General features: G+C 45.1%; 1 protein-coding gene across 4 annotated transcripts in view; it reads right to left on the bottom strand.

The window, feature by feature from the left end:
* Window positions 1-212: 212 nt before the first annotated feature.
* The window catches only part of JAG2 (jagged canonical Notch ligand 2), a 62,944-nt gene continuing 35,366 nt past the window's right edge, over window positions 213-27,790 (bottom strand). The window contains exons 6-27 of one of the 4 annotated variants that reach the window (XM_073638660.1): window positions 25,436-25,566; window positions 24,231-24,350; window positions 23,843-23,956; window positions 23,231-23,344; window positions 18,740-18,853; window positions 17,921-17,967; window positions 16,691-16,864; window positions 12,704-12,854; window positions 12,293-12,457; window positions 12,001-12,114; window positions 11,773-11,886; window positions 11,572-11,685; window positions 11,222-11,251; window positions 10,548-10,664; window positions 8,883-8,910; window positions 7,949-8,034; window positions 7,460-7,573; window positions 7,240-7,355; window positions 5,256-5,498; window positions 3,962-4,093; window positions 2,815-2,971; window positions 213-2,707 (exon numbers count right to left, since the gene is read on the bottom strand). In XM_073638660.1, the coding sequence (XP_073494761.1) occupies window positions 2,271-2,707; window positions 2,815-2,971; window positions 3,962-4,093; window positions 5,256-5,498; window positions 7,240-7,355; window positions 7,460-7,573; window positions 7,949-8,034; window positions 8,883-8,910; window positions 10,548-10,664; window positions 11,222-11,251; window positions 11,572-11,685; window positions 11,773-11,886; window positions 12,001-12,114; window positions 12,293-12,457; window positions 12,704-12,854; window positions 16,691-16,864; window positions 17,921-17,967; window positions 18,740-18,853; window positions 23,231-23,344; window positions 23,843-23,956; window positions 24,231-24,350; window positions 25,436-25,566 (2,932 nt within the window). In that variant the 3' untranslated portion in view covers window positions 213-2,270. The remainder of the gene's footprint in view (window positions 2,708-2,814; window positions 2,972-3,961; window positions 4,094-5,255; window positions 5,499-7,239; window positions 7,356-7,459; window positions 7,574-7,948; window positions 8,035-8,882; window positions 8,911-10,547; window positions 10,665-11,221; window positions 11,252-11,571; window positions 11,686-11,772; window positions 11,887-12,000; window positions 12,115-12,292; window positions 12,458-12,703; window positions 12,855-16,690; window positions 16,865-17,920; window positions 17,968-18,739; window positions 18,854-23,230; window positions 23,345-23,842; window positions 23,957-24,230; window positions 24,351-25,435; window positions 25,567-27,790) is intronic. The other 3 variants (XM_073638662.1, XM_073638661.1, XM_073638663.1) reach the window with 3 other exon arrangements.

Raw genomic sequence — 27,790 nt, forward strand, 5'->3', positions numbered from 1 at the left:
AACCAAGTTGTAGCCGTATTTTTTTTTCCTCCTTTATTATGGATGTAATTCCCTAACAGGAAAGAAAGCCTTAAGGTGGGGTATACTGTATGAGAAAAAAAAGAAAGTTGAAAGTTTATTTCCAGTTGCAGAGACAGCACTACTTATGTCCATGGGCCATGCCTGGTATTGCATGATGCTAAGATGAACAATAGTGGCACTCTTTCTGATTAAAAAAAAAAAAAGTTATTAGTTTAGGATATTTTTTTTCTTCTGATCTCTGTTTACCTTTTTTTGTGTAAAATTGCAAAATATTGTGACTGGAGAACATTTCTGGTGGTGCAGGGCTGGAAACATACATGTAAGTCTTGATGCAGAGTTTTAAAAGGGGTATTCCCATCTCCAAGACCTTATCCCATTATGTAGATGTAATATTAACAAATGCCTCCAATTAGGAATGTAGTATAGTCCTTCTGATTAACAGTGTCACTTACCCCATGTGCAGGGCATTGCAGTAGCTTAGGTATCCTTGGTTACGACCACTCATAGTGACAGTTAGTTGCTCGTGGTTGGTAACCATGGATACCCAAGCTACAGCAATGCCCTGAACATGAGGTAAGCAACATAGAAATGTAGTATAGTTCATCTAATTTGATGTATTTGCTAATATTACTACACCTACTACATGTTGGGATAGGATCTTGGAGGTGGGAATACCCCTTTAAGCCAAAGTTGAGCAGTATAAGTCCTTCCTTTGAAGATATTTCCTATTCGTCCCAGAATCTAAATTTGGGCATTAGCTCAAAAAACCTGCATCAAAAATTGCACAAAATAGCCCTGGCTCTACAGTCTGAGAAGGACCTTGCCATACAGCAACCCCATATTTCAGCTTTCTGGACACCAAGGAACACAAGACATGGGCAAGGTAAAGGAATGAGATCCAGATTTTCAAGGAAATAGAAAAAAAAAAAAAAAAAAAAAGGCTGCTTTCTTCCAATAACAGCACTACATCTATCCATAGGCTGTGCCATTGCCATTTTTAGGTTTCGAGTGAAGTTAGGTTTTAATCTTTCTCAATGAAGATGGACATTTAGAAAAAAAAAAAAAAAAAAAAACATAAAACCTCCCTTCTGAGACATAAATTAAAAAGGAATGGCATAAAACAAAGAACAGAAGAAATTCCGAAATATTGTTAATAAATCAAATATACAGAGCGATTCCTTCAATATATACATATTTACAGAACATATGTTTACAATGAGAAAATAAATGTCTCTATAAAAGGAGGACCCTAGCGCTCTGCCCGTCATATATGACATGTATATTAAAGCAGAAGGTAGTCTTTGACAGTTGCTAAAGAAAACGTTTAATCTCAAGGCACTTGTCACATACATCAATACTGCAATCCTAAAATAAAAAAAAAATATGAAAATAATAAAAATTAACCAGAATAAAAAAATAAATAAAATAACATAAAAGAAAAAAAAAAAAAAAAAAAAAAAAAGAAAAAAGACACTTAAGTCATAGATCGCCTTGTCGCATTAATGCTGTGCCTGTTAAAAAACTTGTAAGGCAATAAGTTCGTCGGGACCAGTGCTGGAAGCAAAGTTAATCTAGACCTATGTAAGAGCCGGGCATGGATCTTTTTTTTTTTCTCCCCTACAATCTTGTCTACAAGACATTGCAAAAACACTGGACAGAGTCAGGAAAGAGATGGGGAAGGGGAAGGTTTAAGAAAAAAAAAAAAAAAAAAGCTGAAGTCCCTTATTTTCCTCAACCTGGAGGGGCTGGACGTCGTCATTAAATTATAAACGTTAATTAAAAAAAACAAAAAAATAAACAAATCTTGTAAACAACTGTACAGTCTTTGCATAAGAAAAATGTACATTAGATAACAACAATCCTCGACTGAAGAGGATTTAAAGCAAACTTTATAAAAAAAAATAGCAACTATCAAAGAACTTTTCTTATTTTTTTTTTTTTTTTTGCCTTTTTTTTTATATAGTCACAAATAATTTATAGAAAGACTACAGCAACAAATGGAAAAGAAAAAAAAAAATGCTAACTTTTTTTTTTTTTTTTACATTATATAAAGAAAGTGGGAGTCCAGACTTTAGTCCTGAACCACTCGTCCAGAGAAAAATAGGGCCTGGCAATTATTGCCAAGGAACACGCCCATGACGCCAACTAATGGTGGAAGGGCCATTCAATTGGAGATGAATTCTGCGTCTCTCCTCGTCCCGTTCTCAGCACAGGTCCATTCCGTGTATACAGATAGGGCTTTGCTTCCTTCAGTGGGGTGCGTTCACATTTTTAACACATCTGTTGTCCACTTTGTCGAGACTTGTCCGATGTGGTTTACTTTTTGAGCAGTCACTATCCCCTATGCTTGTGTAAGCCTTTGTGTATGACTGAGGGAGACAATCGTCCTCCTCCGTTTCCTCCTCCTTATCCACCATGTCCTCTTTCACCCCCTCTTCTTCACCAGAAGTTCTTTTTTGAATATGAAGAAGATTTTTGCATTCATATTGAATGTCTCTATAAGGCACCCGTATTGGGTTCCATATTGGATTTAAAGGTTGGCGCTGGTTATTTGCTTCTTCTTCTTGGCGAGCCTCTCGCCGTCTCTCTCGCTCTTTTCTTCGCTTTCGAGTCCACCAGACACATATGCTTATACACGTCATCCAAACGATGCCAAACACTACACAGAGCACCGGGACAAGGTAATCTAAAAAGAAAAACAATTAAAATGAGGGTTTAGACGGGTATACATATAAGACACGTCTGAGGTTTAGGTGAGAGCACCATACATAGATAAAGACGGAGATTTCTTACCTGAACTGGAACCATCGACTACTGTGGTCTCAACTTTGACTTCCGTGACCGCCAACATGACAGTGCTGTTCTGTCGTTTGGTGATGGCATTGACAATTGTATTGGCGGAGTTCTGAATGAGACTGGCGTCTTGATTGTCCACTTGTGAGACGAGTGCCTGAAAGAGAAGAAAACGTAATTGACCTGAGTAGACTCGTAAGGCTACAAGCTGGATTTAGTAGTCTCCTTAACGGTCCTAAAACAAGTGAAACTACCTCTCCAATCTTCACCTAGATGTGTCACTTAAGAAGATCCCAGTTCTTCCAATAGACAGAGATCCCAAACCCCTACTAAATAACGTGTCTGTATAGTCAAAGAGAATCTGTCACTTGCCATAAATATGTAATGTTTGTTACCTGTTCTAAATGCCACCATTCTCCTGAATCAGGCATAGTTTTTCTTTTTTTCCTGCGCCTCTCCGCTTCGGAGATATGGCCTCTTCTTCCTTATATAGCATTCTAGTCTCTAAGTGGGTGTGGTACTTAAGATGACACCCATAAATAGCTGATGACCACACCCACTTGGCTAAAGAGACTAGATTTATATACAGGGAAAAAGGGGCCATATCTCAGGAATGGAGAGGAGCAGAAACAACTGAAAAATAATGCTGGATTCAGGAGAACAGTGGCATTAACTCCAGGTTAAAAAAAGTGACAGGTCCTCTAAGTTAGGGATCATCTAAAAAGGACACATTGATCAGATGTGCAGGTTACTTTTCAGTTTGTAGAAGTGATTTTGATGCTGTCCTGTGACTATGGAGCAGCATTATTCCTTATTTAATGGCTAATGTTTGGTGGAAATAAGAAATGGAAAGGATCTTATGCCAGATAACCATGATCCAAACAGCTATGGTGCCGAAGTGGAGGTTCTCCCCTCCTCACTGCAGACTCAACGCCTCTAAACCCCATGTCAGATATTCAAAGCAATACAATATACGGATGAAAACTCTTCCAGAGTGGAAGATGCTCTTTTGTGAGAAGTTCTCCTTTCTGGCTCCGAGCATTGACCCAAGTAGTGGACCTCCCTCCCATGTCGTCCATATAGACAGCTTTTGTCGCCATGGGACAACCCCTTTAATACTGAACCTTTAGACAAGCTATACACTCACCACTGTAACCTCCACTGCTTTTTCTGCAGAGTATGTTTCATCACACAAGATGACGAGCAGCTGGGCTTCGGATACAGTCCTGATGGAAGGCAAGTAGCGGATCTCCGAGCAGATATTTTCAACTGTAGTTCCCTTAGACAGGAGCAAAGAAGCAATTAGTGCAAATCGCAATGGAAATCCGAAGTAAATAACCAATACTGTTTTTATTTTAGGTTCCACAACGATAGTGAGAATTGGGGTCCCCTGACACCCCATTCTACCTTGTCACCAGGCAGGACAGGCAGGCAAGGGACCCCAGTTCTCAGATTTGGAACAGACACAATCTTATCAGACATTTATATATTATGGTCCATGAAGTTATAATATTCCCTTTAAAGGGACTGTCCGCACAGAATAACTGTTCAAACCAAGTACAGACACTCGATGCATCATGGTGTGGTTAAATATTTAAATACACCTTCCCACCTGCTTTGTTTCCCCTCCATCTACACCCTTCTCTGGCTTTTTCAAGTCAGAGCTGTCAAAGAAGAGGGAGGGTGGAGATGGATGGAAAACAAACAGGTGGGAAGGTGTATTCACATTATCGGCCCCGTCGTGATGGATTAAGCGCCTGTGCTTGGTTTGAACAGTCATTATGTGCTGACAAAGTCCCTTTAAATGCCAAACTAAAGCAACACTATAGGCAAAGCTGAACCAATATTTTAAAAGGGTGTGTAAGATTGGCATGAAGCGTAGACCTAAAATCATTAGCGACTGTAATGGTGATGGGGTCACTTCCAACTAGGGAAACATTTTAATAGGAGTGTCAGCAAAGAATGATTGTTCAAACCAAGCACAGGCACTTGGTGCACCCTTGGTGTGACCAAACAGTTCAGTGCACCTTCTCCCCTACTCCTTTTTGCTCCATGATCGATAGCTCTGACTTTATAGATGCAGAAGAGGGCAGAGATAGATGAAAAAGAAAGTCGTTGGGAAGATTCAGTGAACTGTATAGCCATGCCAAATGCGCACTGAGCGCCTCCCTTTACGATCAGTGCAGGGCTTAAGTGGGGGCGAAGAAAGAACTGGGTCTGAAGAATACCAAAGAATTCATGCATCAATAGCCTCCACCCCGGGGTCTGCACTAGGAATAACGTAATACCAGTATTGCCTGCAGTGTTCCTTTAAGTCATAACTGACAGCACCTAGTATAGGGCTGGATTTGGGTCCAATCTCATGCACACACCCATCGTTTTGAACACTATAAAAATGTATGTGTTATGACAAATTAATCCAAAATAAACATAATTGGTACCTTTGGAATTTTTTCTGGGTTGAATATTAAGGTTATCCGCGCACAGTTGTTATCCAGGTATCCAGAATTGGGTAGGCATTTAATCATGTGCGATCTGTCGGGGGCGCTGCACTCTCCCCAATCACGGCATGGTGGTTGGAAGCACTTTACAGGAGACCGCGTAGGCTCACATTCCTGGTCCTGGGGACACAGATTCTTATCGTGTAGTCTTTCCAGTAGACATGGCTTTTTTCCACACCAGACCTGAAAAAAGAGCAGTGGTTAGACTACACCAAATTACAAAAATTTGGTTTCACTGCCTTCGTGCAAATCTAATCTATAGAATTAAACTGGAGAGCAAAAATGTTGTAGCTTATGAAAAACTGTACTTCACGCGCTTCTGGAATTTGCATGTTAGGCTGCATTTACATCTGTTTCACACACCAAAAGCGGGTTTTTAGATCCAAACCAACAGCCACAAAGGCAATTTTGAGGCTGCTCATTCAGGTCAGGAAACCAGTGGTTTGTCCAGTGATTGAGGTTTGTTCTCCGACAAGGATTCAGAAGGATCTGGATAAGCTTGAATAAAGGGCAGCGGCTAATAGAATGGTATTTAACAGGGAAAAAATTCAACATCTGGGTAAGAAAAACAAAAATTACATCTACAGAATGGGAGGAATAGAACTAAGTAACAGCATGTGTGAAAAAAGACTTGGGAATACTAATAGATCACTGACTGCACATGAGTCAACAGTGTGATGCAGCAACAAAAAAGGCAAACAGTTCTCGGATGTATTAAGACACCATGTGAAGTAATTATCCCCCTCTACTCCTCTTTGGTCAGACCTCATCTGGAATACGGTGTACAGCTCTGGGCACCACGTTTAAAAAAAAGACAAAAAGACCTGGAGCAAGTTCAGAGAAGAGCTACCAGTATGGTGAGCGGACTGCAAACTATGTCCTACGAGGAATCGTAAAGGATCTGGGAATGTTTAGCTTGCAAAAGAGAAGACTGAAAGGAGACTTAATAGCGGTCTACAAATATCTGAAGGGATGTCACAGTGTAGAGGGATCATCCCTATTCTCATTTGCACATGGAAACACAAGCAGCAAAAGAATGAAACTGAATGGGAGAAGATATAAAACTTTTTTCCAATATCTAATTTGTAAGAGAGAGATCAATGAGTGGAACAGGCAGCCACGAGAGGTGGCGAGTTCTCCTTCAATGGAAGTCTTCAAACAGAGGCTGGACAGACATCTGTCTGAGATGGTTTAGTGACTCCTGCATTGAGCAGGGGGTTGGACACTATGACCCTGGAGGTCCCCTCCAACTCTAACACTCTGATTCTATGTAAATGGAGCCTTAATGCCATAACAGGACCTTCCTGCAGCCATCATGAGCACCAGCATCCCAAAGTCGCCAGTGTGACCACCCCATCATTCACAATCTGTAAGAGAGGAGGTCATACATGTGCACAGTGGCTTCCATAGACTAACAGTAGTGGTCACGTATGCACAATATGGCTCCATTCTACCTGCAGGTCAACTGCCATGACCAATGGAGATTGCAACAACCTCCATGGTTCCCTGTAAGAATGGAGTAGTAGTGCACATGCGTGACCGCTCCATTGGAGTATAGGTGGTAAGCGCCTGTAGGAAACCCAGCCAAACAAATGGAGAACATACTGACACCATACAGAGGGTTTCCCCTTGGTTGGATTGAACCCAAGACCTCAATGCTGCTGCTCATCACTGGGAAATTAGTCTCCAAAACAATTATGGGAGCCACAAATGAAGTTTATAGAAATAGAGCGACTATACACAGCACCACGAAGAGCAAAGTCATCACTTTACAAGCTTCTGGCGGCAATATTTTGCACAAAATCCAAAAGTTTGTTAAAAAGTAAAAAAAGTAATGTCAGTGCAGACCTTCTCCATTTGTTTTCAGGAGAACTAGAGAAAACCTTGCGATGGATTCGAGGAGGAGGAGCATTATAATCCATACCTTGGTACAGTCGGTCACTCCGTCCAGGCAGTGACAGCCATTGCATTCCTCCTCCCATTTGCTCCCATGCGGGTACTGCATGCCTTTCAGCCAGCAAGATCTTCCAAAGCCAATAACTAGCAGAAAGGAAACAAATTTTTTTTTAGATCTTCTGCCAAGTTGTCCATATAAATTGCTTACAGGAGTCTGGGCACTTATGTGCATACAATGTGCCAATTACCTTCCTGGCAACGTGGGCCGGCTCGTCCTGAAGGGCAGGTGCACCTGTAGCCATTGATTTCATCCATACAAGTGGCACCGTACGCACAAGGGGAAGACTGGCATTCATCGATGTCTACAAAAGACAAAACAATAATAAGGCCGTGTCGGGCAGACCTTTCTAGACTACATAATAGAGCGTAATCAAAGATGGCAGCGCCCGCTTGGTTCACAGCACAAAGTGCGCAGTGTGCAGAGTGTTGGTCTTTTCTTGACTGGTGTGCGGAGCAGCTGCTCGGGGATTGTCATTTAATCCGTTTGTCTGCTGTTTATTCAGAAATTGCATAGAATACGTATACAATTGCCGGACGCTTTTAGAATTAAATTTATTGGATCTGGACATAGGAAAAAGAATGACTTATGCTCAAAGCTTAACCGACGTACAAAATAATGTTACGTCCCCTCAAAAATAAGTCAGGAAAAAAAAAAAAAAAGAAAATAGATGTCTTACTAATTCTGCAATCCGGTCCTGCAAATCCAGGTGCACATTCACAACGAAACCAGTTGACGCCATCAACACAGATCCCACCGTTGTAACTGCACAGGAAAAAGATAAACCAGCTAAGCAACGTCTCTCTAAAATACACCAACACTCACGCGCTATAATAGTTATCTAAAGGGAATTGGTCATGTTACACATGCAGCCCACCTGCTCTACAACTAGCTGCAGACAGACTCATGCAGACCCATATATAGTTTTGTGGGAAACCAAGCCAGTATAAATTTGGGCTTAGGAGTCCAGTTGGCGGGTCGTACGGATAGCTGTCAATGATGACTCCACCCACCGGACTTTTACGCTAAGAAAGCTATACAATTCCAGTATGTTATTGAGCTCCTCCTGCTCAATAACATACTGGAAGCAGGTCGGAGTTTCTACATTACGCAGCCGAAAGATTGACAGTAAAGATTTATTATAAGTGAAAGTCATGGCCAATTCAAACCAAACAGGAAAAAGAGCGGTGATTCCCGGGCACTGGCAAAGAGTGAAGACCAGGGTCACCGCTCTTTTTTCCGGTTAGGTTTGATTACGTTTCTTCCCATCGGCGTGTGGGTCAGCAGTCGGACAAATACGGAGTTGTGCCAGGTCACAACCCAGGCAGGTGACATACAATCCTTTGCTCGGCGTCTTATATTGAAGGTAACACACTTAATGTCTTTGCTCCTTTTATTTGCGGGGTCTAAGCCATGGCCTGGAGGTCTTGGAAGTCTCCAGTTACTAAACTGCAGATTCATTTCTGCATTTTCAGTGCCACCAGAATTAAACAGTGATGCTGAGACCCGTGCCCAATTCTACATGCAGCATCCAACATCCTACGGTTACGTCACATTACTTAGGATCTATCGATGTAATAAATGGGCTAAAAATATAAGGAAATGTCACTTACCAGGGATAAGGATTGCAGTCGTTGGTATCTACAGAGAGAAGAGAAAATGTAAATTTACCCTTTTTTTCCCCCCCCCTCACTAAAATATATTGAATCACTAAAAAAACTCTTCTAAAACAGTGCCAGGGTGCTCCATGACTGGTGACCGGACCCTCCCTCTGCAACAGAATATTTCTTAAAAGGGGTTGGGCTCAAGTATTCAGTCACTATGTGACTGCAGACTTGTGAATCTTCACAGTGCGCACTGTCAGGAATCTCCATGTGCAGGGAGCAGGCGATCGTGTGAACACAAGTCATATATATTTGTATATTTCCTGTCACATTCCAACTAAACGTGCTCAGCCTCGCTCAATTCACTTGTACTGATTGAGGCTGTGCATGTCTAGTCGGCATTTGACCGCATGTATGCAATTTGCATACTTACAGTCACGTGTCCACCCACTCCCGGAGATTCACAGAGTAACGGCAGACTTGGGCACCAAGCTTGGACAACCTCTTTAAACACAATAATGGGAATAAGTATCTAACACACAGGTACTGATTCATAATTTTATCTGTTTCTCCAGTTTTCTGGAGTAATTCGCTCCTTTAGCTAACCTGCAACACCCTGTGCAGGTACATTAATTAGAAGTGTCATAATATGTACAGGGAGAGATTGCACACACATGGATCTTGAGAACTGGGCTCTAATGGAAATTAATATTGTAAGGGGTGGGGGATAACTAGAGCTCATTCTCAGTATTACTGGTGATCACACATCTGAAATGAATGGCATATTTAGCAGATACCCTATTAAATGTTTTTTCTCACAACGAGCATTAAAATATCTCGAACACAAAGAAACTTCGAGACAAAGTGGAACAGTCTAGGACTCATCAGACATTGGTGGAATATTCTAAGGATGGAGAATATTGGGACAAAAACCCCTAAAGGCAACCTGTCACCATGTTACCCATTATTAATTACGCCAGTATGTTATTCCATGGCAGCTGCAGAGAGCTCGCTAACCCAACCTCAATCAAAGGCATAGGGGCCGGGTCAGTGAGCACACAGCAGGAGCTGTGGTGGACCCGCACACGCCCACTGGACCCCTCAGTGAGGACTGCCATATAGGGAGAGTGGCATATAAAAAAATAGTGGTACGCCAAGCTGAAGGGGGCACACAGAATGGATCGTTCGGGTCCTAATTAGAGGCACAAAACGTGCGGGCAGCATTTTAATAATTGAAAATCTGATGGCAGCTTCCCTTTTATTTTGGAGGCTGGAGATGCTTTTGGACGCGTGTATCCTGCACTACAGGTGTGCAACCGAGGCGCAGCTGACAGTTGCAATAATTGTAGAACTAGGCTGGGTACCAATAACCTTAGAAACGTTTATGGATGTACCAAGTAAGATTTACTAAAGCTGGAGAAATAATCCGTTGCAAGACTTTAGACCAGAGGCGATAGTTTGCATACATTCACAAGTTCTCTCTAACTACAGCTCATCTACACCTCTAGTCTTCATGTATTACTAAGACACACACAAGCTTCTTTTTCGTAGCCTCCGGTTATTTCTCATCCCAAATGAGTCAAATATGTTGGCAAATAAATGAAAGGATAAAACATGTTATGAGACACACCCTATATCCTAAAGGAACGAAAGAAAAAAAAGGCAAAGGCTTACTCTGTGTGCAGGTACGTCCCTCCCATCCTTCTTTACACATGCAAGAGAAGGAATCTCCGTTGCCCACGCACGTCCCTCCGTTAGCACAGGGGTTGGGGAGGCAGCTGCTGTTCTTCGCTGTAAACAAAGACAAGCAATGATTTTTTTTTCGATTTTTTGCTTTCACAACATTAAAAACACTGATAATGGAATCTAATCAGGATATAGTGTACAACCAGATGCCTTAGCGCATACGTGTCAAACCCTGGCCCGCAGAGTGGTTTTATTTGGCCCTCGGCATCAGAACCACCACCCCATGTGAAGCCCATTATTCTGTACGGAGGGCTATGCGGGGCCCATTATTCTGTACGGAGGGCTATGCGGGGCCCATTATTCTGTACGGAGGGCTACGCGGGGCCCATTATACTATATACTGGTTGGCCCACGACTTCGTCCAAGTTTTTCATTTTGTGTTGGAGTTTGATATCCCTGCCTGTCACAGAAGTTAGAAAGAGTTGTCAAGATTTATATAGATTATATAAAAGTTTTATATAAAAGTAAATAAAGTAGGACAATGAAATATGTAACACCGTGACATCACATCAGTTACTGCACAGCACAAGTGATACCAATGTCATCACTGACTACACTATACAGTACATCACACCGATCATAACAGACGGGATATTAAATACCAGCGAATGACAAACGATCCTTCCCGTGCACTTTGGCCATTAATGGAATTATTCCAGCAAGATTTGTAGATTGACAAAAAAAAAAAATTGTAGATATAATATTTTATAAATTTATACAGATATGAGAAATTGCTAAGAAAAATCGGTCCATTCTATGAGTACAAATTACATCATAACATAATATAAGCCTTGAGGTCCCAACAAGCTGTTGCAAAGCTACGTCTCGGATGCTGGGAGTCGTAGTTTTGCAGTAGCTGAAGGTAGAGTAGACTGTATAACCGTAGTATAGACTGTTCGAGAACACGGCAAGTATTGCAGAGTCCTAGAATATAATACGTGATCACACTCACCTATGTTACAAGTGGCTCCTTCCCATCCGGAAGAACAGAGGCAGCGGAAAGTGTCTCCTGTATCATAGCACGTCCCCCCATTACTGCAGGTGTTGGCATCACATTGATATTCACCTGATGAGAGCGTTGGGATATAGCTATAGTTCGCTGCTAGTCACTATATATTATGTACACACCCTTAAGGGACGGCTTGTTACTTACGTGAGTGACAGGTTTTGCCTTTCCATCCATTTTCACACTGACAAACAAAATCGTTCACCAGATCTATGCAGCGACCTCCGTTCTGGCATGGATTTGGATTACAATCGTTGTAGTCTGCAACAGAAGGAGGGAAATCAAAGAAATAAAACATAGTAAGATGGTGTTCAATATGCACAAAGCAAGAAAACACAACTTTTTTTTGCTTGTTTTGCTAAGGGTTCAACTTACTGATGTCGCAGAATTCTCCTCCCCAGCCGCTGGGACAAAAGCATTTATAAGAGTCGATTTCATCGGTGCACGTGCCGCCATTTCTGCACGGATTACCGTGGCAGTCATTTATATCTAATAAAAAAAGGTACAGATTAAAAAAAATGTCCACTTTAGAAAAATGAAAATCGTAATTTAAAAAAAAAAAAAAGCATAAATGTCATTATTTTATAACTATATAAAAATGTGAAAATTATATAGTCTGTAAAATAAATAATGGACAATGCACAAATATTATATTAATCTGACTTACTTTCATGGCAATAGGCACCAGTGAAGCCTCGATTGCAGGAACAGGTGAAATTCCCACCAGGCAGACTAATGCAACGTCCGTGAGGCCCGCAGACATTAGAGGAGATGTAACGGATATCTTCCTGGGTGGCATTAGTAGAAATCGCTATTGTACAGCTGTCTATGACTAAAAATAAAAAGAGGGACACGTTAGTGACACCGAGACGCTCACTATCAGCTGCAGGAAAAAAAAAAAACCCTCAGGACGGGGCCCTGCTTCACACGTCGAAAGAGCAGCCAGCGAGTAGCATTTGCACAATGCATCCTGCATGCCGGTTTATGGCACCGTTTTCTCTGCATGTGCCTACAAATATAGACATAACTGTCACGGGGCCCCAATCATTCCCCATACGGCGCGGGCACCTCCGCTTACCTTTACACAAGCCGTTTTTGCAGTGGTCTTTAAGATGAGAGCAGTTCTTGCCGTCGTAATCGTCCGAACAAGCACAGTAATAATCGCCTCCTACGTTGTAGCAAGGAGCTTTATTCTGGCAGGGGTTCGGGTCACAGAAATCAATGTCCACCTAGGGGAAAAAAATAAAAAATACTTTTAGGGTCAATGGCATACTAAGAGACATGATGGGCGAATGTAATCACTTGTATCTAGAGAGGAATGAATTTCCAAACCACCCAGAACGGCACAGACTGGAAAAATCCCAAAGTAATGGTGCAGACGTTTCAGCCATCTCTTTGCTAATGCAAGGAGAAAAAAATTAAACAAAAAAAAAAAAAATCATGGCTGCAATTCCTGGAAAGATCAAGTTTACTGTAATGGCACAGTGTAAAATGCACTGGGCAGATCTAGACTGAAACGCGTTGTGCAGCCTCAGATGTGTCTGGCAAGCGACCACAAGAATATAAACCCTGCTCCTCCTGCACCCACTAACCAGAGTATTTCACCCATTATGTAATTGCTACTTATGCGATTTTCTGGTACGTCTGAGTCTGTGAATCCAAGAGGTGCAGCTTTACCACGAGATTAGCGAAGGAAGACGCAGAGAATGGCGAGACGAGCCAGAGAGCTGGATCCTGATAAGGCTCTAATAGTAGACATGGAAACTGGATTATCCCCATGCTTAAAAAAAAAAAAAAAAAAAAAAAAAAACAACAACACAGACCTAAAAATGAGTGAAGCCAAGAATCCCATTAACCCTACGCTTCCCTCCCTGGGTCCCATTTCATCATATGCTAATCTGCAAACACCAAGAAAAAAATGAAATAAAATAACCCGCATCTGATTCACCATCAGGCCGTATACTACATAAGCTGTATATACAAGTGTCACTTTAATGCATCTTACAGGCAGCAAAGATATCTGCGGCGTCTCCACGAGTGAAACGCGACAGCAGAAGCCTTCACTGTCCAGCACTTTCTACAGGTTAAAGCCTCCTCTGCAGTCACTATTAGGACAAAAATGCCCAACTTAAACAACTGTTAAAACCATGTAAACCTTAGGGCGGTTATGGCCTTTTAAGGCAGTCCGTCCTAATAAATGGCTTCCACTTGTCTTGACTGCAGTTACTGAAACCAGATGCAAATTTTTGTCATAAACCTAAAATGCACAAAATATCAGCCTTAAAAAATAAAAATGAAAAAAAAAAGTACCTTGATTTTGTTCCCTCCGAGGGATTTAAGGAGTGGTCACTGTCATACAAGCTCTTAAAACAATTTTAGGCCAAAGTATTTGTGCTTTTTGCAAAAAATGTGTTAAATACTACACAAAACGTAAACTCCGCTCTGCAAGCGACTGGGACAAATGTGTATTGTCTGTATACGCTTTACACGACAAAAGCGTCTATCCGCACAAATGACAGACGTCTCTGTCACCTAGACGTTCCCTGCCCGGCCTGGAGAAGTTATAAGGAGGGAGAGATGTCAGCCAATCCGCAGGAAGTTCAAAGAATCTCAGCCCGGGCGAAGGAAGCCGGTGCCACCTCCCTGATGTAACGCAGCCCCACTAAATCCACTGGTAATAATAATAATAATACACCCGAGGACTGGCAGACACTCGCTTCTTCCAAACATCTCTGCGAGGTTACAACACCGGGAGATATGGCGGCAGCAAGGAGCCGTCCTACAGTCGCTTAACCACTTCATGACTGGATGGTATTCACCGCTGTATAAAAAAATTAAAAATCCATCTCAGATTTATGGCATACCCACAAAATATTCAACAAAAGGAGACGCTGTTGTTTCGCAACGTTGGAAGTGGAGAGGTGAATGCAGACACCTATTGTTTTTCAAGATGGATGTAGGTTCCTCTGATGGGACCCATCCATTTCAGACAGTGAAGAGCAATTTAATTTGCGCTGCCCTGGTCCAGGCCGGTCCTCCGTGGAGGCTGTTGTTCACTTCTACACTGTGCTTCCTCAAGTTAGCTTGTGGCGAGGAATAATGACTAGACATCATGGGGACTAGTAAGTGCCGGACGCGCCCAGGATGCAGGAGTGAAGACAGACTGCCACCGAGAACCAAACTGGACACTGGACTAGGGAAGCTTTTCTTGTTTTACCCATACAGCTCCAGATTTAAATGCATCTTTCCTTAGGTGTTTTTGTGGCTTTATTTTTATTTTTTTTACCCTCTTTTGTGACAAAAGCTATGACCATGTGTTATGTTAAAATCTGGTATTAGGGCCCAATTTAGAAGGGTTTCCACGCCAAAAAAAAACAAACAAAAAACACACACAACTCTGGTTGTGCCATTTTGCTCTAAACCGACCTTAAACGGTTTTACTGTGTTTAACAGCAATTTTTTTTGCATATTTTTCACATTAAAAAAATCACCTAAAGCTTGGATTCAGCGATAGCCGAAACACTGTGTAAACAAGCTCATAAAGTCATAAAAACATAAGCAACACAAAAAAAAGTCCAAAGTAAGAAAAAAAAAACTTCATCTTGGGAGTGGTGGAAAAAAAATGACAAATAAAAATTTGCAGCAACATGATTACTGATCCAAGAGACTTAATAATGCCAAGAAAGGAATGTCTTATTTGTATGAGCACGTCTTATGGAGGTTTGGAGATTGAGCGTTGCAAAGGAGAAGGAGGGAAAAAAAAAAAAAAAAAGAAATTGCGCAGAGCTCAAGGACGAGGATACGGCTAAATGTCTGAGTACATGACGAACGCCTAAATCTCTGCTCAGACCGAGCCTGTGAACATGGCTTTCTTCAGATGTGCCCCTATCAGCGGCGTCCACATGTTTCCTCTGGTTAGTATAAATTTCCCTTTCCAGTTCAAGTTTAATAGTATGTAGTGAGGATATGGTTAAGTGGGGACAAAACTTCCTGCAATTCATATAGTTTCTATCCTGGCTCCTTGATCTTCTACAATAAAAATGAAGTACAAAAATTCAATAAAAAAAGAAAACAAACCCAAAAAAAAGGCAATGTATGAGAATGTCCTATATGGTAGGGAAATAGAGGAGGGTTAAGCCCCTTTAAGCCACCAGCTTTGCAAATACTTTAACATTACACGTATTTCTACTCTGGCATTTAGCGCTGGTTGTGAATTCTCAGTTCATCATGAAGCCACGTGATACGTTCCAAGTTGCATTTTCCTTTTTGCTTTAAAGAAAACGTGTGATGCGTCCCAACGAGCGCAAAAAGCAAGATGTTCGCTAACTTACCAAGCTCCTGTGAAATCCTTATTGCAGTGCAGCTTCACCTTCTACACAATGCCATAAGAAGGGGCCCACATGGTGGTCAAATACACCAAAGAACGAGCTCAAAGAGAGCAGTTGGCCTCATACTTTAATTTTAGGGAACTCCCATCATAGGCAGGGTGTTTTTTTTTGGACTCCATTTTAATTTTCACTATAGACCCCTCACCTATGGTCAAACCCCAGCAGATGGCCTTGCAACACAAGAAAAGACAATGCAGATCCCCCACTACAAAAATTGCAGGGCTTTTGTGGATTGCTGCCTGACATTAGACAGACAGGAAGGGTTGGGTTGGATGGTTTTACAGACAAAAGTTAAAATCTGCTGTAAATGTCTAAAGGAGCATAATTAAAACTATGAGCTGCTGACTTGTCAGAGACATTTCCCCAGGGTATGAAGAAGCTACACGTGTCTCTGGAATTTTAATGATCCAGGAATTCAATTTGCTTATAAAACAGTCTTCGAATCAAATTAAGAAAAAAAACACCTGACAGTCGAGTAGAAGAGGACGCCGTGCCTCGTGCCTATGAAGGTTTAGAGACACTTAGACACTGCCGCACAAATCACGCGAAGTATCGTGAGATGCCTGCATCAATATTTGACGTCCTCGTCCCTGGGGATCTCTTGCTTAATCCACAGAAATATGTCCAAGACTTGTCCATGGAGGACGGCACATGACAGACTCCTCGGAAACACTCACCTCGCACGTGGTACCAGCAAAGCCGGGAAGACATCGGCAGTGGAAACTGTTGACCAGATCGTCACAGACCCCTCCATTCTGACACGGATTGCTTGCACACTCGTTCACTTCTATCTCACAGTTCTTGCCGATAAATCCACGAGGACATAGACAGCGATATCCGTTTATCTTATCCTGGATGCAACAATAAAATAAAGTGCAAAGATGAGACAAGTCTTATTTCTTAACTGTCCTAGCCGAAAGCAATATGGTGAAGTTTCCGGCACCCTTAAGGGTCAATTCCCACAACCACATGGCAGATGTATCGTTTTGCCTGCGTTAGGCCCAACATTCCCAGTTTGGCTGTGACCCAAACATACAGAATTATAGTCATACATGAGGTTGTTAATTTAGGTCAAGTCGAGAATTGTGACAAAAATAAAGAAACCATAAGTGCAATAGCCACATCAACAAAAAAAAAAAACAAAACCCCTCCAACCTCAAGACAATCTCATTTTACGTTCTTAAGTGAGACAAGGAGGAATCAGAGATGGCCAACCCAAGTCATCGAAAGAAGGAATGAGATACAGTGAACCAAAATCAGACATTTAAAGGGGATTTCCAATCTTTCTTAAAAGTTGGCAGTGGGAAGGGATAAATACAAAAGAAAATAAGAAGGAATATATAACCCTGGAGACCCAGCCTTTGCTTCGGGGCAGTCTCAAAGTCTCAGCTGGACCAAAAAAAAAAAAAAAAAAGAGCAGACGTCCTAACCACCAGCTAGTGTCCTCAGCGGCCACGTGGTCGTGATATTACCTCTTCCATACTGAAAAGGGCGGTTGTAAGAGCAGCACTGGAGGGCAGATTCTGGGGGGTAAGTTTTTTTTGGACAGGCTGGAAAACCCCCTTTAGGGCTATTCTAGGGGCTTAGATAGAACAACAAGAGTTTTCGAATGGAGCCTGTTGACCAATATGGTCCATCAGGCTGCTGGTACTTTTGATGGTAAGAATAGCGCTGCTGTATTTTTGTCATGAATAAAAAACAAGACCGCCAAAAAAAAAAAAAAAAAGAAAAAAAAGGGTAGCGTACAGAGCCCCTTACTAGAAGATTGGGGACGGGATCTTTTATACATGCAGTTTTTTATATTAAAAAAAAAAGTGTAAGCCATCAATGAAAGCAGCGTAATTTATTAGTGTAAAAAAACAACAACAAAAAAAAAAAAAACGCTCATTTAAAAAAGTAATACTCACCTTGCAAATGCCTCCATTCTGGCACTGGCCCCGGCAATCATTAACATCTAGAAGTAAAAAATACATTTTATAGAATGCAGGGCACAAAAAAGGAGATGAGATGACAAAAATAAAAAACAAAACAAGTTTTTTTCCATTTTAAAAATTAAGAAAAAAAAAATCCCAGTCTGGTCATTGAATCGTCTTTGTCATGCTGCCAAGAATTCCTCTCGGCTATTTAAAAATATCATGACAAAGAAAAGAAAAAAAAAGAAGGTTGGCACCGCTCTTGTTCATAGGCTGTGTCTTGTATTGCAGCTCAGTCCTATTTACATGAATGACTGAGCAGCAATACCAGACCTGAACAATGGTGGAGCCATTTCCTGGAGGAGAAATGGGGGCATGGACTTTTTTTTTTTTTACACTGCTTTCACAAAACCCCATTTCCAGATAAGGCTGACTCAATGAATAAAGTTAAGGCTTGACCAACATTGCAAATAAGTCAGGATTTTTGTAAAACATGAATAAAAGGTCTTATTTTTACTAGTGAATTTTTTAAATCTTTTTGAAAGCAAAGAATCGATTTTCAAATATGTTTATTACACATTTGGGTAGTTTTAGGTCATTTTCACACATGGCAGACTGAATGGGGTTTGTTTGTGCCTCAAAAATTCCTGCAAAAAAAAAAAAAAAAAAAAATCTGCCATGTGTGAACATACCCTCAACTCTCCTGCACCCTGAGAGCGCACACACAATGCATAGACAATAAGGTGAGAAGGACGTTGGCTGGGAATGGATACGGTTGGGGTAAGAGTGGAGAATGAACCAGTCAATACTAACTGATGTGACAGTTTTTTCCTGTCCATCCTGGAATGCAGTCACAGTAATATCCACCAATCAGATCTCTGCAAGAATAAGCATTAACACAGGGATTTCCCTCACACTCATTAGCATCTGTGAAACAAGACAAAAGAAAGAAAAAAAAGAAGAAAAAAAAAAAGTACACACCATTACACAGGTTCCCAGGCACCAAGCAGAAAACACCGGCATATTAATAGGCTAGTAGCAAATTAAGAAAAATAAATGACATTTCATGCAGATCATCCCCATCTACTGGATTAGCCAAATGCAACATCTAGTAACTTCATGCTGTGTTAATATCCAACCCAAAAAAGTAGAAGGTTATCTATTCTACGATGCATTTCTTGGGGAGGAAATATGAACGGGAGCAGCCATGGTAGGGGGGGGAGGGGGGAGTGAAGAACTTATGTAAAAACTATATTTTTCAGCACACCAAAAAGATCCAATGGTTAATGGAATGACATTGTAAGAAAGGAATCTCCATCGGGGGGGGGGGGGGGGGGTGGGCTCTAAAACTATCACTATGTATGTTGACTGTGCTTGGCTCGGGAAGGACGGGTTGAAGCGGAGTGTGCTTGGCGAGGAGAGGGACAGGGGGGGGGGGGGAGCAGAGTGCACTCGGCGAGGGACGGGGGGGGGAACCAGAGTGCGCTTGGCGAGGAGAGGGACGGTGGGGGAGCGGAGTGCGCTTGGCGAGGAGAGGGACAGGGGGGAAGCGGAGTGCGCTTGGCGAGGAGAGGGACGGGGGGGGAAGCGGAGTGCGCTTGGCAAGGAGAGGGACGGGGGGGGAAGCGGAGTGCGCTTGGCGAGGAGAGGGACGGGGGGGGAAGCGGAGTGCGCTTGGCGAGGAGAGGGACGGGGGGGGAAGCGGAGTGCGCTTGGCGAGGAGAGGGACGGGGGGGGAAGCGGAGTGCGCTTGGCGAGGAGAGGGACGGGGGGGGAAGCGGAGTGCGCTTGGCGAGGAGAGGGACGGGGGGGAAGCGGAGTGCGCTTGGCGAGGAGAGGGACGGGGGGAGCGGAGTGCGCGAGGAGAGGGACGGGGGGAGCGGAGTGCGCGAGGAGAGGGACGGGGGGGGAAGCAGAGTGCGCTCGGCGAGGGACGGGGGGGGAAGCAGAGTGCGCTCGGCGAGGAGAGGGACGGGGGGAGCAGAGTGCGCTCGGCGAGGAGAGGGACGGGGGGAGCAGAGTGCGCGAGGAGAGGGACGGGGGAAGCAGAGTGCGCTCGGCGAGGGACGGGGGGGGAAGCGGAGTGCGCTCGGCGAGGAGAGGGACGGGGGGAGCAGAGTGCGCTCGGCGAGGAGAGGGACGGGGGGAGCAGAGTGCGCTCGGCGAGGAGAGGGACGGGGGGGGAGCAGAGTGCGCTCGGCGAGGAGAGGGACGGGGGGGGAGCAGAGTGCGCTCGGCGAGGAGAGGGACGGGGGGGAGCAGAGTGCGCTCGGCGAGGAGAGGGACGGGGGGGGAGCAGAGTGCACTCGGCGAGGAGAGGGACGGGGGGAGCAGAGTGCACTCGGCGAGGAGAGGGACGGGGGGAGCAGAGTGCACTCGGCAAGGGACGGGGGGGGAAGCAGAGTGCGCTCGGCGAGGGACGGGGGGGGAAGCAGAGTGCGCTCGGCGAGGAGAGGGACGGGGGGAGCAGAGTGCGCGAGGAGAGGGACGGGGGGAGCAGAGTGCGCGAGGAGAGGGACGGGGGGAGCAGAGTGCGCGAGGAGAGGGACGGGGGGAGCAGAGTGCGCGAGGAGAGGGACGGGGGGGAAGCAGAGTGCGCTCGGCGAGGGACGGGGGGGAAGCAGAGTGCGCTCGGCGAGGGACGGGGGGGAAGCAGAGTGCGCTCGGCGAGGGACGGGGGGGGAAGCAGAGTGCGCTCGGCGAGGGACGGGGGGGGAAGCAGAGTGCGCTCGGCGAGGGACGGGGGGGGAAGCAGAGTGCGCTCGGCGAGGAGAGGGACGGGGGGGAGCAGAGTGCGCTCGGCGAGGAGAGGGACGGGGGGGGAGCAGAGTGCGCTCGGCGAGGAGAGGGACGGGGGGGGAGCAGAGTGCGCTCGGCGAGGAGAGGGACGGGGGGGAGCAGAGTGCGCTCGGCGAGGAGAGGGACGGGGGGGGAGCAGAGTGCGCTCGGCGAGGAGAGGGACGGGGGGGAGCAGAGTGCGCTCGGCGAGGGACGGGGGGAGCAGAGTGCACTCGGCAAGGGACGGGGGGGGGAAGCAGAGTGCGCTCGGCGAGGGACGGGGGGGAAGCAGAGTGCGCTTGGCGAGGAGAGGGACGGGGGGAGCAGAGTGCGCTTGGCGAGGAGAGGGACGGGGGGAGCAGAGTGCGCGAGGAGAGGGACGGGGGGGAGCAGAGTGCACTCGGCAAGGGACGGGGGGGAAGCAGAGTGCGCTCGGCAAGGGACGGGGGGGAAGCAGAGTGCGCTCGGCAAGGGACGGGGGGGAAGCAGAGTGCGCTCGGCAAGGAGAGGGACGGGGGGAGCAGAGTGCGCTCGGCGAGGAGAGGGACGGGGGGAGCAGAGTGCGCTCGGCGAGGAGAGGGACGGGGGGGAGCAGAGTGCGCTCGGCGAAGAGAGGGACGGGGGGAGCAGAGTGCGCTCGGCGAGGAGAGGGACGGGGGGGGAGCAGAGTGCGCGAGGAGAGGGACGGGGGGGAGCAGAGTGCGCTTGGCGAGGAGAGGGACGGGGGGGAGCAGAGTGCGCGAGGAGAGGGACGGGGGGAGCAGAGTGCGCTCGGCGAGGAGAGGGACGGGGGGAGCAGAGTGCGCTCGGCGAGGAGAGGGACGGGGGGAGCAGAGTGCGCTCGGCGAGGAGAGGGACGGGGGGAGCAGAGTGCGCTCGGCGAGGAGAGGGACGGGGGGGGAGCAGAGTGCGCTTGGCGAGGAGAGGGACGGGGGGAGCAGAGTGCACTCGGCAAGGGACGGGGGGGGAAGCAGAGTGCGCTCGGCGAGGGACGGGGGGGAAGCAGAGTGCGCTTGGCGAGGAGAGGGACGGGGGGAGCAGAGTGCGCTTGGCGAGGAGAGGGACGGGGGGAGCAGAGTGCGCTTGGCGAGGAGAGGGACGGGGGGAGCAGAGTGCGCTTGGCGAGGAGAGGGACGGGGGGAGCAGAGTGCGCTTGGCGAGGAGAGGGACGGGGGGAGCAGAGTGCGCTTGGCGAGGAGAGGGACGGGGGGAGCAGAGTGCGCTTGGCGAGGAGAGGGACGGGGGGAGCAGAGTGCGCTTGGCGAGGAGAGGGACGGGGGGAGCAGAGTGCGCTTGGCGAGGAGAGGGACGGGGGGAGCAGAGTGCGCTTGGCGAGGAGAGGGACGGGGGGAGCAGAGTGCGCTTGGCGAGGAGAGGGACGGGGGAGCAGAGTGCGCTTGGCGAGGAGAGGGACGGGGGGAGCAGAGTGCGCTTGGCGAGGAGAGGGACGGGGGGAGCAGAGTGCGCTTGGCGAGGAGAGGGACGGGGGGAGCAGAGTGCACTCGGCAAGGGACGGGGGAAGCAGAGTGCGCTTGGCGAGGAGAGGGACGGGGGGGAGCGGAGTGCGCTTGGCGAGGAGAGGGACGGGGGGGAGCGGAGTGCGCTTGGCGAGGAGAGGGACGGGGGGGAGCGGAGTGCGCTTGGCGAGGAGAGGGACAGGGGGGAGCGGAGTGCGCTTGGCGAGGAGAGGGACGGGGGGGAGCGGAGTGCACTTGGCGAGGGACGGGGGGGAAGCAGAGTGAGCTTGGCGAGGAGAGGGATGGGGGGGGGGAAGCAGAGTGCGCTTGGCGAGGAGAGCGGAGTGCGCTTGGTGAGGAGAGAGACGGGGGGGGAGCAGAGTGCACTCGGCAAGGGACGGGGGGAAGCAGAGTGCGCTTGGCGAGGAGAGGGATGGGGGGGAGCGGAGTGCGCTCAGCGAGGGGAAAGGCGCCATTGTTGCCCCTAGGTCTTCTAGACAGAGCACAAAATCTGCAATTACTACCATCTTTTCTTTAGAATAGTGAGGGCTAACTGCTTAGAGTGAAAAACTAGACCACCAAGCAAGAAGAAGTCAGACTTTGCTCTTAATAGAGTTTCCAAAAAATTACAAATATGAAAAATAAGTGGAAAAAAAAAAATCTAATTCTGGGTTTTATTTCTTGGTGTACTCCTTTTTCTCCCCCATATGAAGACAAGGCAATAAATTAATATTAATGCATATTTACAAACAAAAATAGTTAGTTTACAAGCTTCACAAAAAGCCCCATCACCAGTTAAGCTAAATTCTGAAATAAAACAAACAAAAACCCCACAATTAATAAAACACTCATTAGGTAAAAAATGAATGCAAGATTAATAAAATCTTAGAAACTGCATGAAGAAGGATTGGACTTTGGATATCTTTAGTTTTGACGGGATTTCAGTAAAGTAATAGAACTGTAAGAAATGTGTGTGAAGGGTCGTCAAATGCATTGTTTGAAGAAGCTACTCTATGTCGCTACAGAAGATGGCAAAGGAATATTATGTCTAGATTTCCAAGTGACTTACCCAGCTGACAGGTGGTCCCAACCCATTGAGGAGGACAAATGCACTCAAAGCCATTAATAAGGTTTTTACAAATTCCTCCACTAGCACAAGGGTTAGATGAACATTCATCAATGTCTGCAATTGACAGGAAGAAGAAAATTAAAGAAAAACATTTTTTAATATATATTTCTATTCATAAACACATACTGTACATGCATATTTACCATTAATTTGTACTATTTAACCCACTAACCGGCAAATTATGTAGATAAAAGATGAGACATCTAAAGTCTAGCTTAAAAAAAAAAAAATTAAAATTGAATAAAAATGGTCACAAAAAAAGGCTCCACAACAATTACTGGTGCAAATACTAACGATGGCTCATCCGCATGCACAGCCAGCAAATGTAGTAGGCAGTGGACTCACAATAGCAAAGGACTAATAATCTTAACTACTTTGCACTCCTGCCAACATTCAGAGAATCCGGTTGGCTAGGTTAGAGACTCCCCAACCCTACCCCCCCCCCCCACCTAAAAAAAAAAAAAAAAATTGTCGCAATCAAGAGACGACAGGTAACAATCGTTCCGACCTTAAACAATAAGATGTCCTCTAACGCATGTTGGGTTAACTTACCGATAGCACAGGTTGGACCGGTCCATCCTGGTGGACAATGACACTCAAACCCAGAGGAGACTTCATGACACACGCCATCATTTGCACATGGGTTGGAAGCACAGGCGTGTTCAGCTAGAAAACATAGGTTGTGTTAGTAAGTTGGTCATCTGCAAGCAGAATAAATCTTCTGTCTTCTGGTCAGAGGATATTATTTATGACTGGGACATTTCTGGTAGACTTTGGAGACCTGATATATAAAACTCTAGTAAAACTACCACTATAGGAATACATTGTATAAAGTGAAAATATACAAGTCATCTCCTCTGAAATCGCAAAAAGGTAAGTATTTTAAGAAAAGAAAGTCACGCATTAGATGGTACTTTTTTGTTTTTGGGATCCAATTTACCTATTTCGCAGTTCTTTCCAGAGTAGCCATCCGTACAGGCACAATGATATTTGTCAGGCTCGGTGTTCATGCAGGTTCCTCCATTTAGACATGGATGATGGGTTCCACAATAGTTCAGATCTTTACCACAAAAGGAAAGCAAAATACATTTATCAAGGTAAGGAGGTATCTAAAGACTGTTGGTACAGATTTATATTAACCATTTTTTCCTGACTTGCTACAGATGTGCCAAGATTACCCAATGTCATCCTCATGAGTTACCCAACCTTTAAATCTGACCACACACACATTAGATGGCTGCCAGCCGAACGATGCTTCGGCTGATCGTTTAGCCAACAGCCTTCTCAGCCCACTTTCTTACACACCGGGAGTGTTCAGCCGAGCGCACCCGTGTTGCTCTACGAGAAAGCTGCCGACTGACATGACGGCCGGCGTCTTATCTCCAGGAGAACAATGTGATCGGCAGTCCGAAACATGTCCAATCAACATCTCTATTGACCATCAATCGGCCTGCGCCCCTATACACATCAGACTGTTGGCCGAAACTATCGATCTAAACTAATCTGTGTATAGGCCTTAACATTGTGTGTGCAAAAAGAAGGTTGACAAATGCGTCGCAAAATAATCAGGAGTCTAAGGGTGGAAGATAACCCAGCAATGCTCAATAAGTTACGGAGGTCAAGGCAACAATCTTTTTAAAGCTGCTGAATACACGAGAGACAATTGGTGGTGCTAAATTAACAACCAGGGATGCCGTAAAAATAGTCCGGAGATCATGATGAACTGAGCTCCGCCAACATTGTGTTGCTTGGCCTTGACCTAATGTCTCAAGCAATGCTGTCCTATGGTGATCTTCAGATATATCAGATTTCATTGACGACCAACTTAAGTAAAGTTGCCAGACTCGTATGAAAACTTAATGAAAGGTTAGAAATTCTACACATCTGAGGGATATTGGATGTCTGGTACTCTACTCGGAGCCAGCACTTTACACAAGGACAGATTACGTCACTGGGAATCTAGTTTGACAATCTCAAACTAAAACACCTACAATATCTCAAAGATGTCAGCCAGGATGAGATCTGACGTGTCTCCAAACCAACGGCACCAGCGTAAGAGTCGTGGGTCAGTGTAGCAATACCACTGCATTCAAGGAAGTCATAAAGTAGGATATTTAGCAAAGTAGGTATCTTCCCGAAATGTACCTTTATCACAGAGAAGTCCACCCCAGTTGGTCTCACATTTGCACTCCCACGGTGAGCGGCAACTCCCATGGAGGCAGCCCGGGTACGAAAGACACTTGTTGCAGTAGTCGCCCTGCCAGCCATAGTGGCACCTAGGACAAAAAGTTACAAAAGTAAAAAATTAGGTGCATTTTATATTGATAACAAAAGTGGAAAAGGGAATTTGCATTTTTAATTTCCCAGAAGAGCACTGAATGGCCTACAAGTCTCCTTGCACTAGCATGCCATTACGGTCACTCTCCACAAAGACGTTTCCCTTAGACCCCAGCAAATCAGATCTCTTGCTTTGCACTGAGGAATGGCAACTCTTATATACAAACTGCCTCTTCAGAGAAAAGTGGGGGAAAAAAACCCTGGGAGGGAAATTACCCATTTTACAGTGCACTGAGAAACTGACTCATTAGTGGGAAACTTTTCGGCTCCCAACAGCAGTGTTACTATGTGGCTCCTGTGAGATGATAAAAAAATAAATAAAAAAGAAGAAGAAGACCACAGGTGCCAAATCTGTTCCAGAGAGACGGTTGTGACAGATTTATTGAAAAAATGTCTCCATGTGGATGCAGAACCAGTATAACTTTTAGCAATTAAAGGTGTTGTCCAGCACTTGGGTCATCATTACCAAAAATCGGTGGCGGTCTGAAAGTTGGCAGTTTCGATCAGCTGTGGAAGTACACAGATTGTTCGGAAACCCCACCCCTCGTTACACTGTAGTGGTCATCTCTGGTACTGCACTTCACATCCCATTCACTTCAATAGGAGCAATAGCACAGAATGGCCACTATAAAGCATACAGAGCAGTGGTGTTTTGACTTCACATACTGTCTACTTCTGGAGGCCGCGAGACCTTGTAACATCTGATAGTTGAGCATGCTCATTGTCAGATCCTCCACTGACCGGATATTGAAGACCTATCTTATGAAGAGGTCATCAATATACCGGTCCTAGACGTTGTCTTCCGTTTGTTGCAACTTCTGTACCTAGAGAACCTAAACCTGACCGTTACGTACCAGACGTACCGTTGGCAGCCTATGTGAGAAACATGAAATCAAATCCGTACCAGAAAAATACGGCTATAATTAGGAGTATTACAGCATTTTACATCCAAAATTGTTATAAAGCACATTTCTGCGGATGCTTTTGGGCAGGATTGGCACGAGGTTAGCCAATTTGTTTTTCTAAAGAGTGGAAGTGTTATTTCAGGGCCTGGGGGTGGGTGAAGACACAGCTGTCTTGTCAGTTTTAACTGCAGTTATTTTGGGAACCTTTTCCATACAATGAGTGTTATGTATTCACGCTGTGCTTTTATATTGTACATTCCCTGATCACACAGACACCCTCAAAACCGCTCCAATGCAAGATTTTCTTCATTTATTCACATAGAAAAGGAAGAACATAGTGAATACACAAAGATCAGAAAGATAGAAAAGAAAGAAACATTCCATAATTTACCTCTCTTCTGTGCTTCCTAACAGATACAAACAAGTAGCCTTTATCTGCAGTCCCATGTAAAACCCCACTAGGGAGGAATTTATGACAGGCCTTCTGCCATTTGTGAAGTTAAAAAGTTGTATATGTTCGTTCAAGACATAATTTGTGTAAACATTTGTGCCTTTTTACCCTTTTTCTAAAGCCCTTGACATAAAAAAAAAAAAAGTGCGAGACTGGGCTTAAATAGGAGGGGTGAAGATATTCACAGCCCAATACATACTCTAATTTTACAAAAGAAAAATTGGAGTAGTCGATTTACATCTTAGACAATTTCTAAAAGGTGCGCATCTCCAATTAATTTCTAATTTTACTCTATGGTCGTCAGATTCATTCATTCATGAATATCCAGCGCTGTACTTTGCCATCTATGGCAGTCCCAAAGAGAATGGCAAGTACGGCAATCGCATTAGTCCATTGGAGCAGATCCAAGCACAAATCTTGGAAAAGATGGGGGGCCTAGAAGTGGGGTAAGTGATGTTGGGAATAAACCTATAAAAAGGGGCTGGCCACTACTTTCAAATTGATGACTTATACCTAGTACAGGCCATCAAAATCTGATCGGCGTTTGTTGCCGGGTGGTGTAACCCAACCTACCAGCTATTACCGGCGCCAGCCCGAAGTACTTGGATGCTGCTGAAATACAGCCGCTCCATCATTTGGCTAGGGAGTGGATCTGTAATACCCAACCACATACATACTATACACACGATGGAGCTGCTGTGATCTGGCAGCATCCGAGAACTTCCATCCAGCGGTGCTGTCGAGTGTCGCACCATCGCAATCCTTTTTTTATTGATAGTCTATCCTCAGGTTTGGCCATTAAATATC

The sequence above is a fragment of the Phyllobates terribilis genome, unplaced genomic scaffold, assembly GCF_046119375.1.
Source record: "Phyllobates terribilis strain yellow unplaced genomic scaffold, ASM4611937v1 Scaffold_7__3_contigs__length_470593459, whole genome shotgun sequence".
Taxonomy (NCBI): domain Eukaryota; kingdom Metazoa; phylum Chordata; class Amphibia; order Anura; family Dendrobatidae; genus Phyllobates; species Phyllobates terribilis.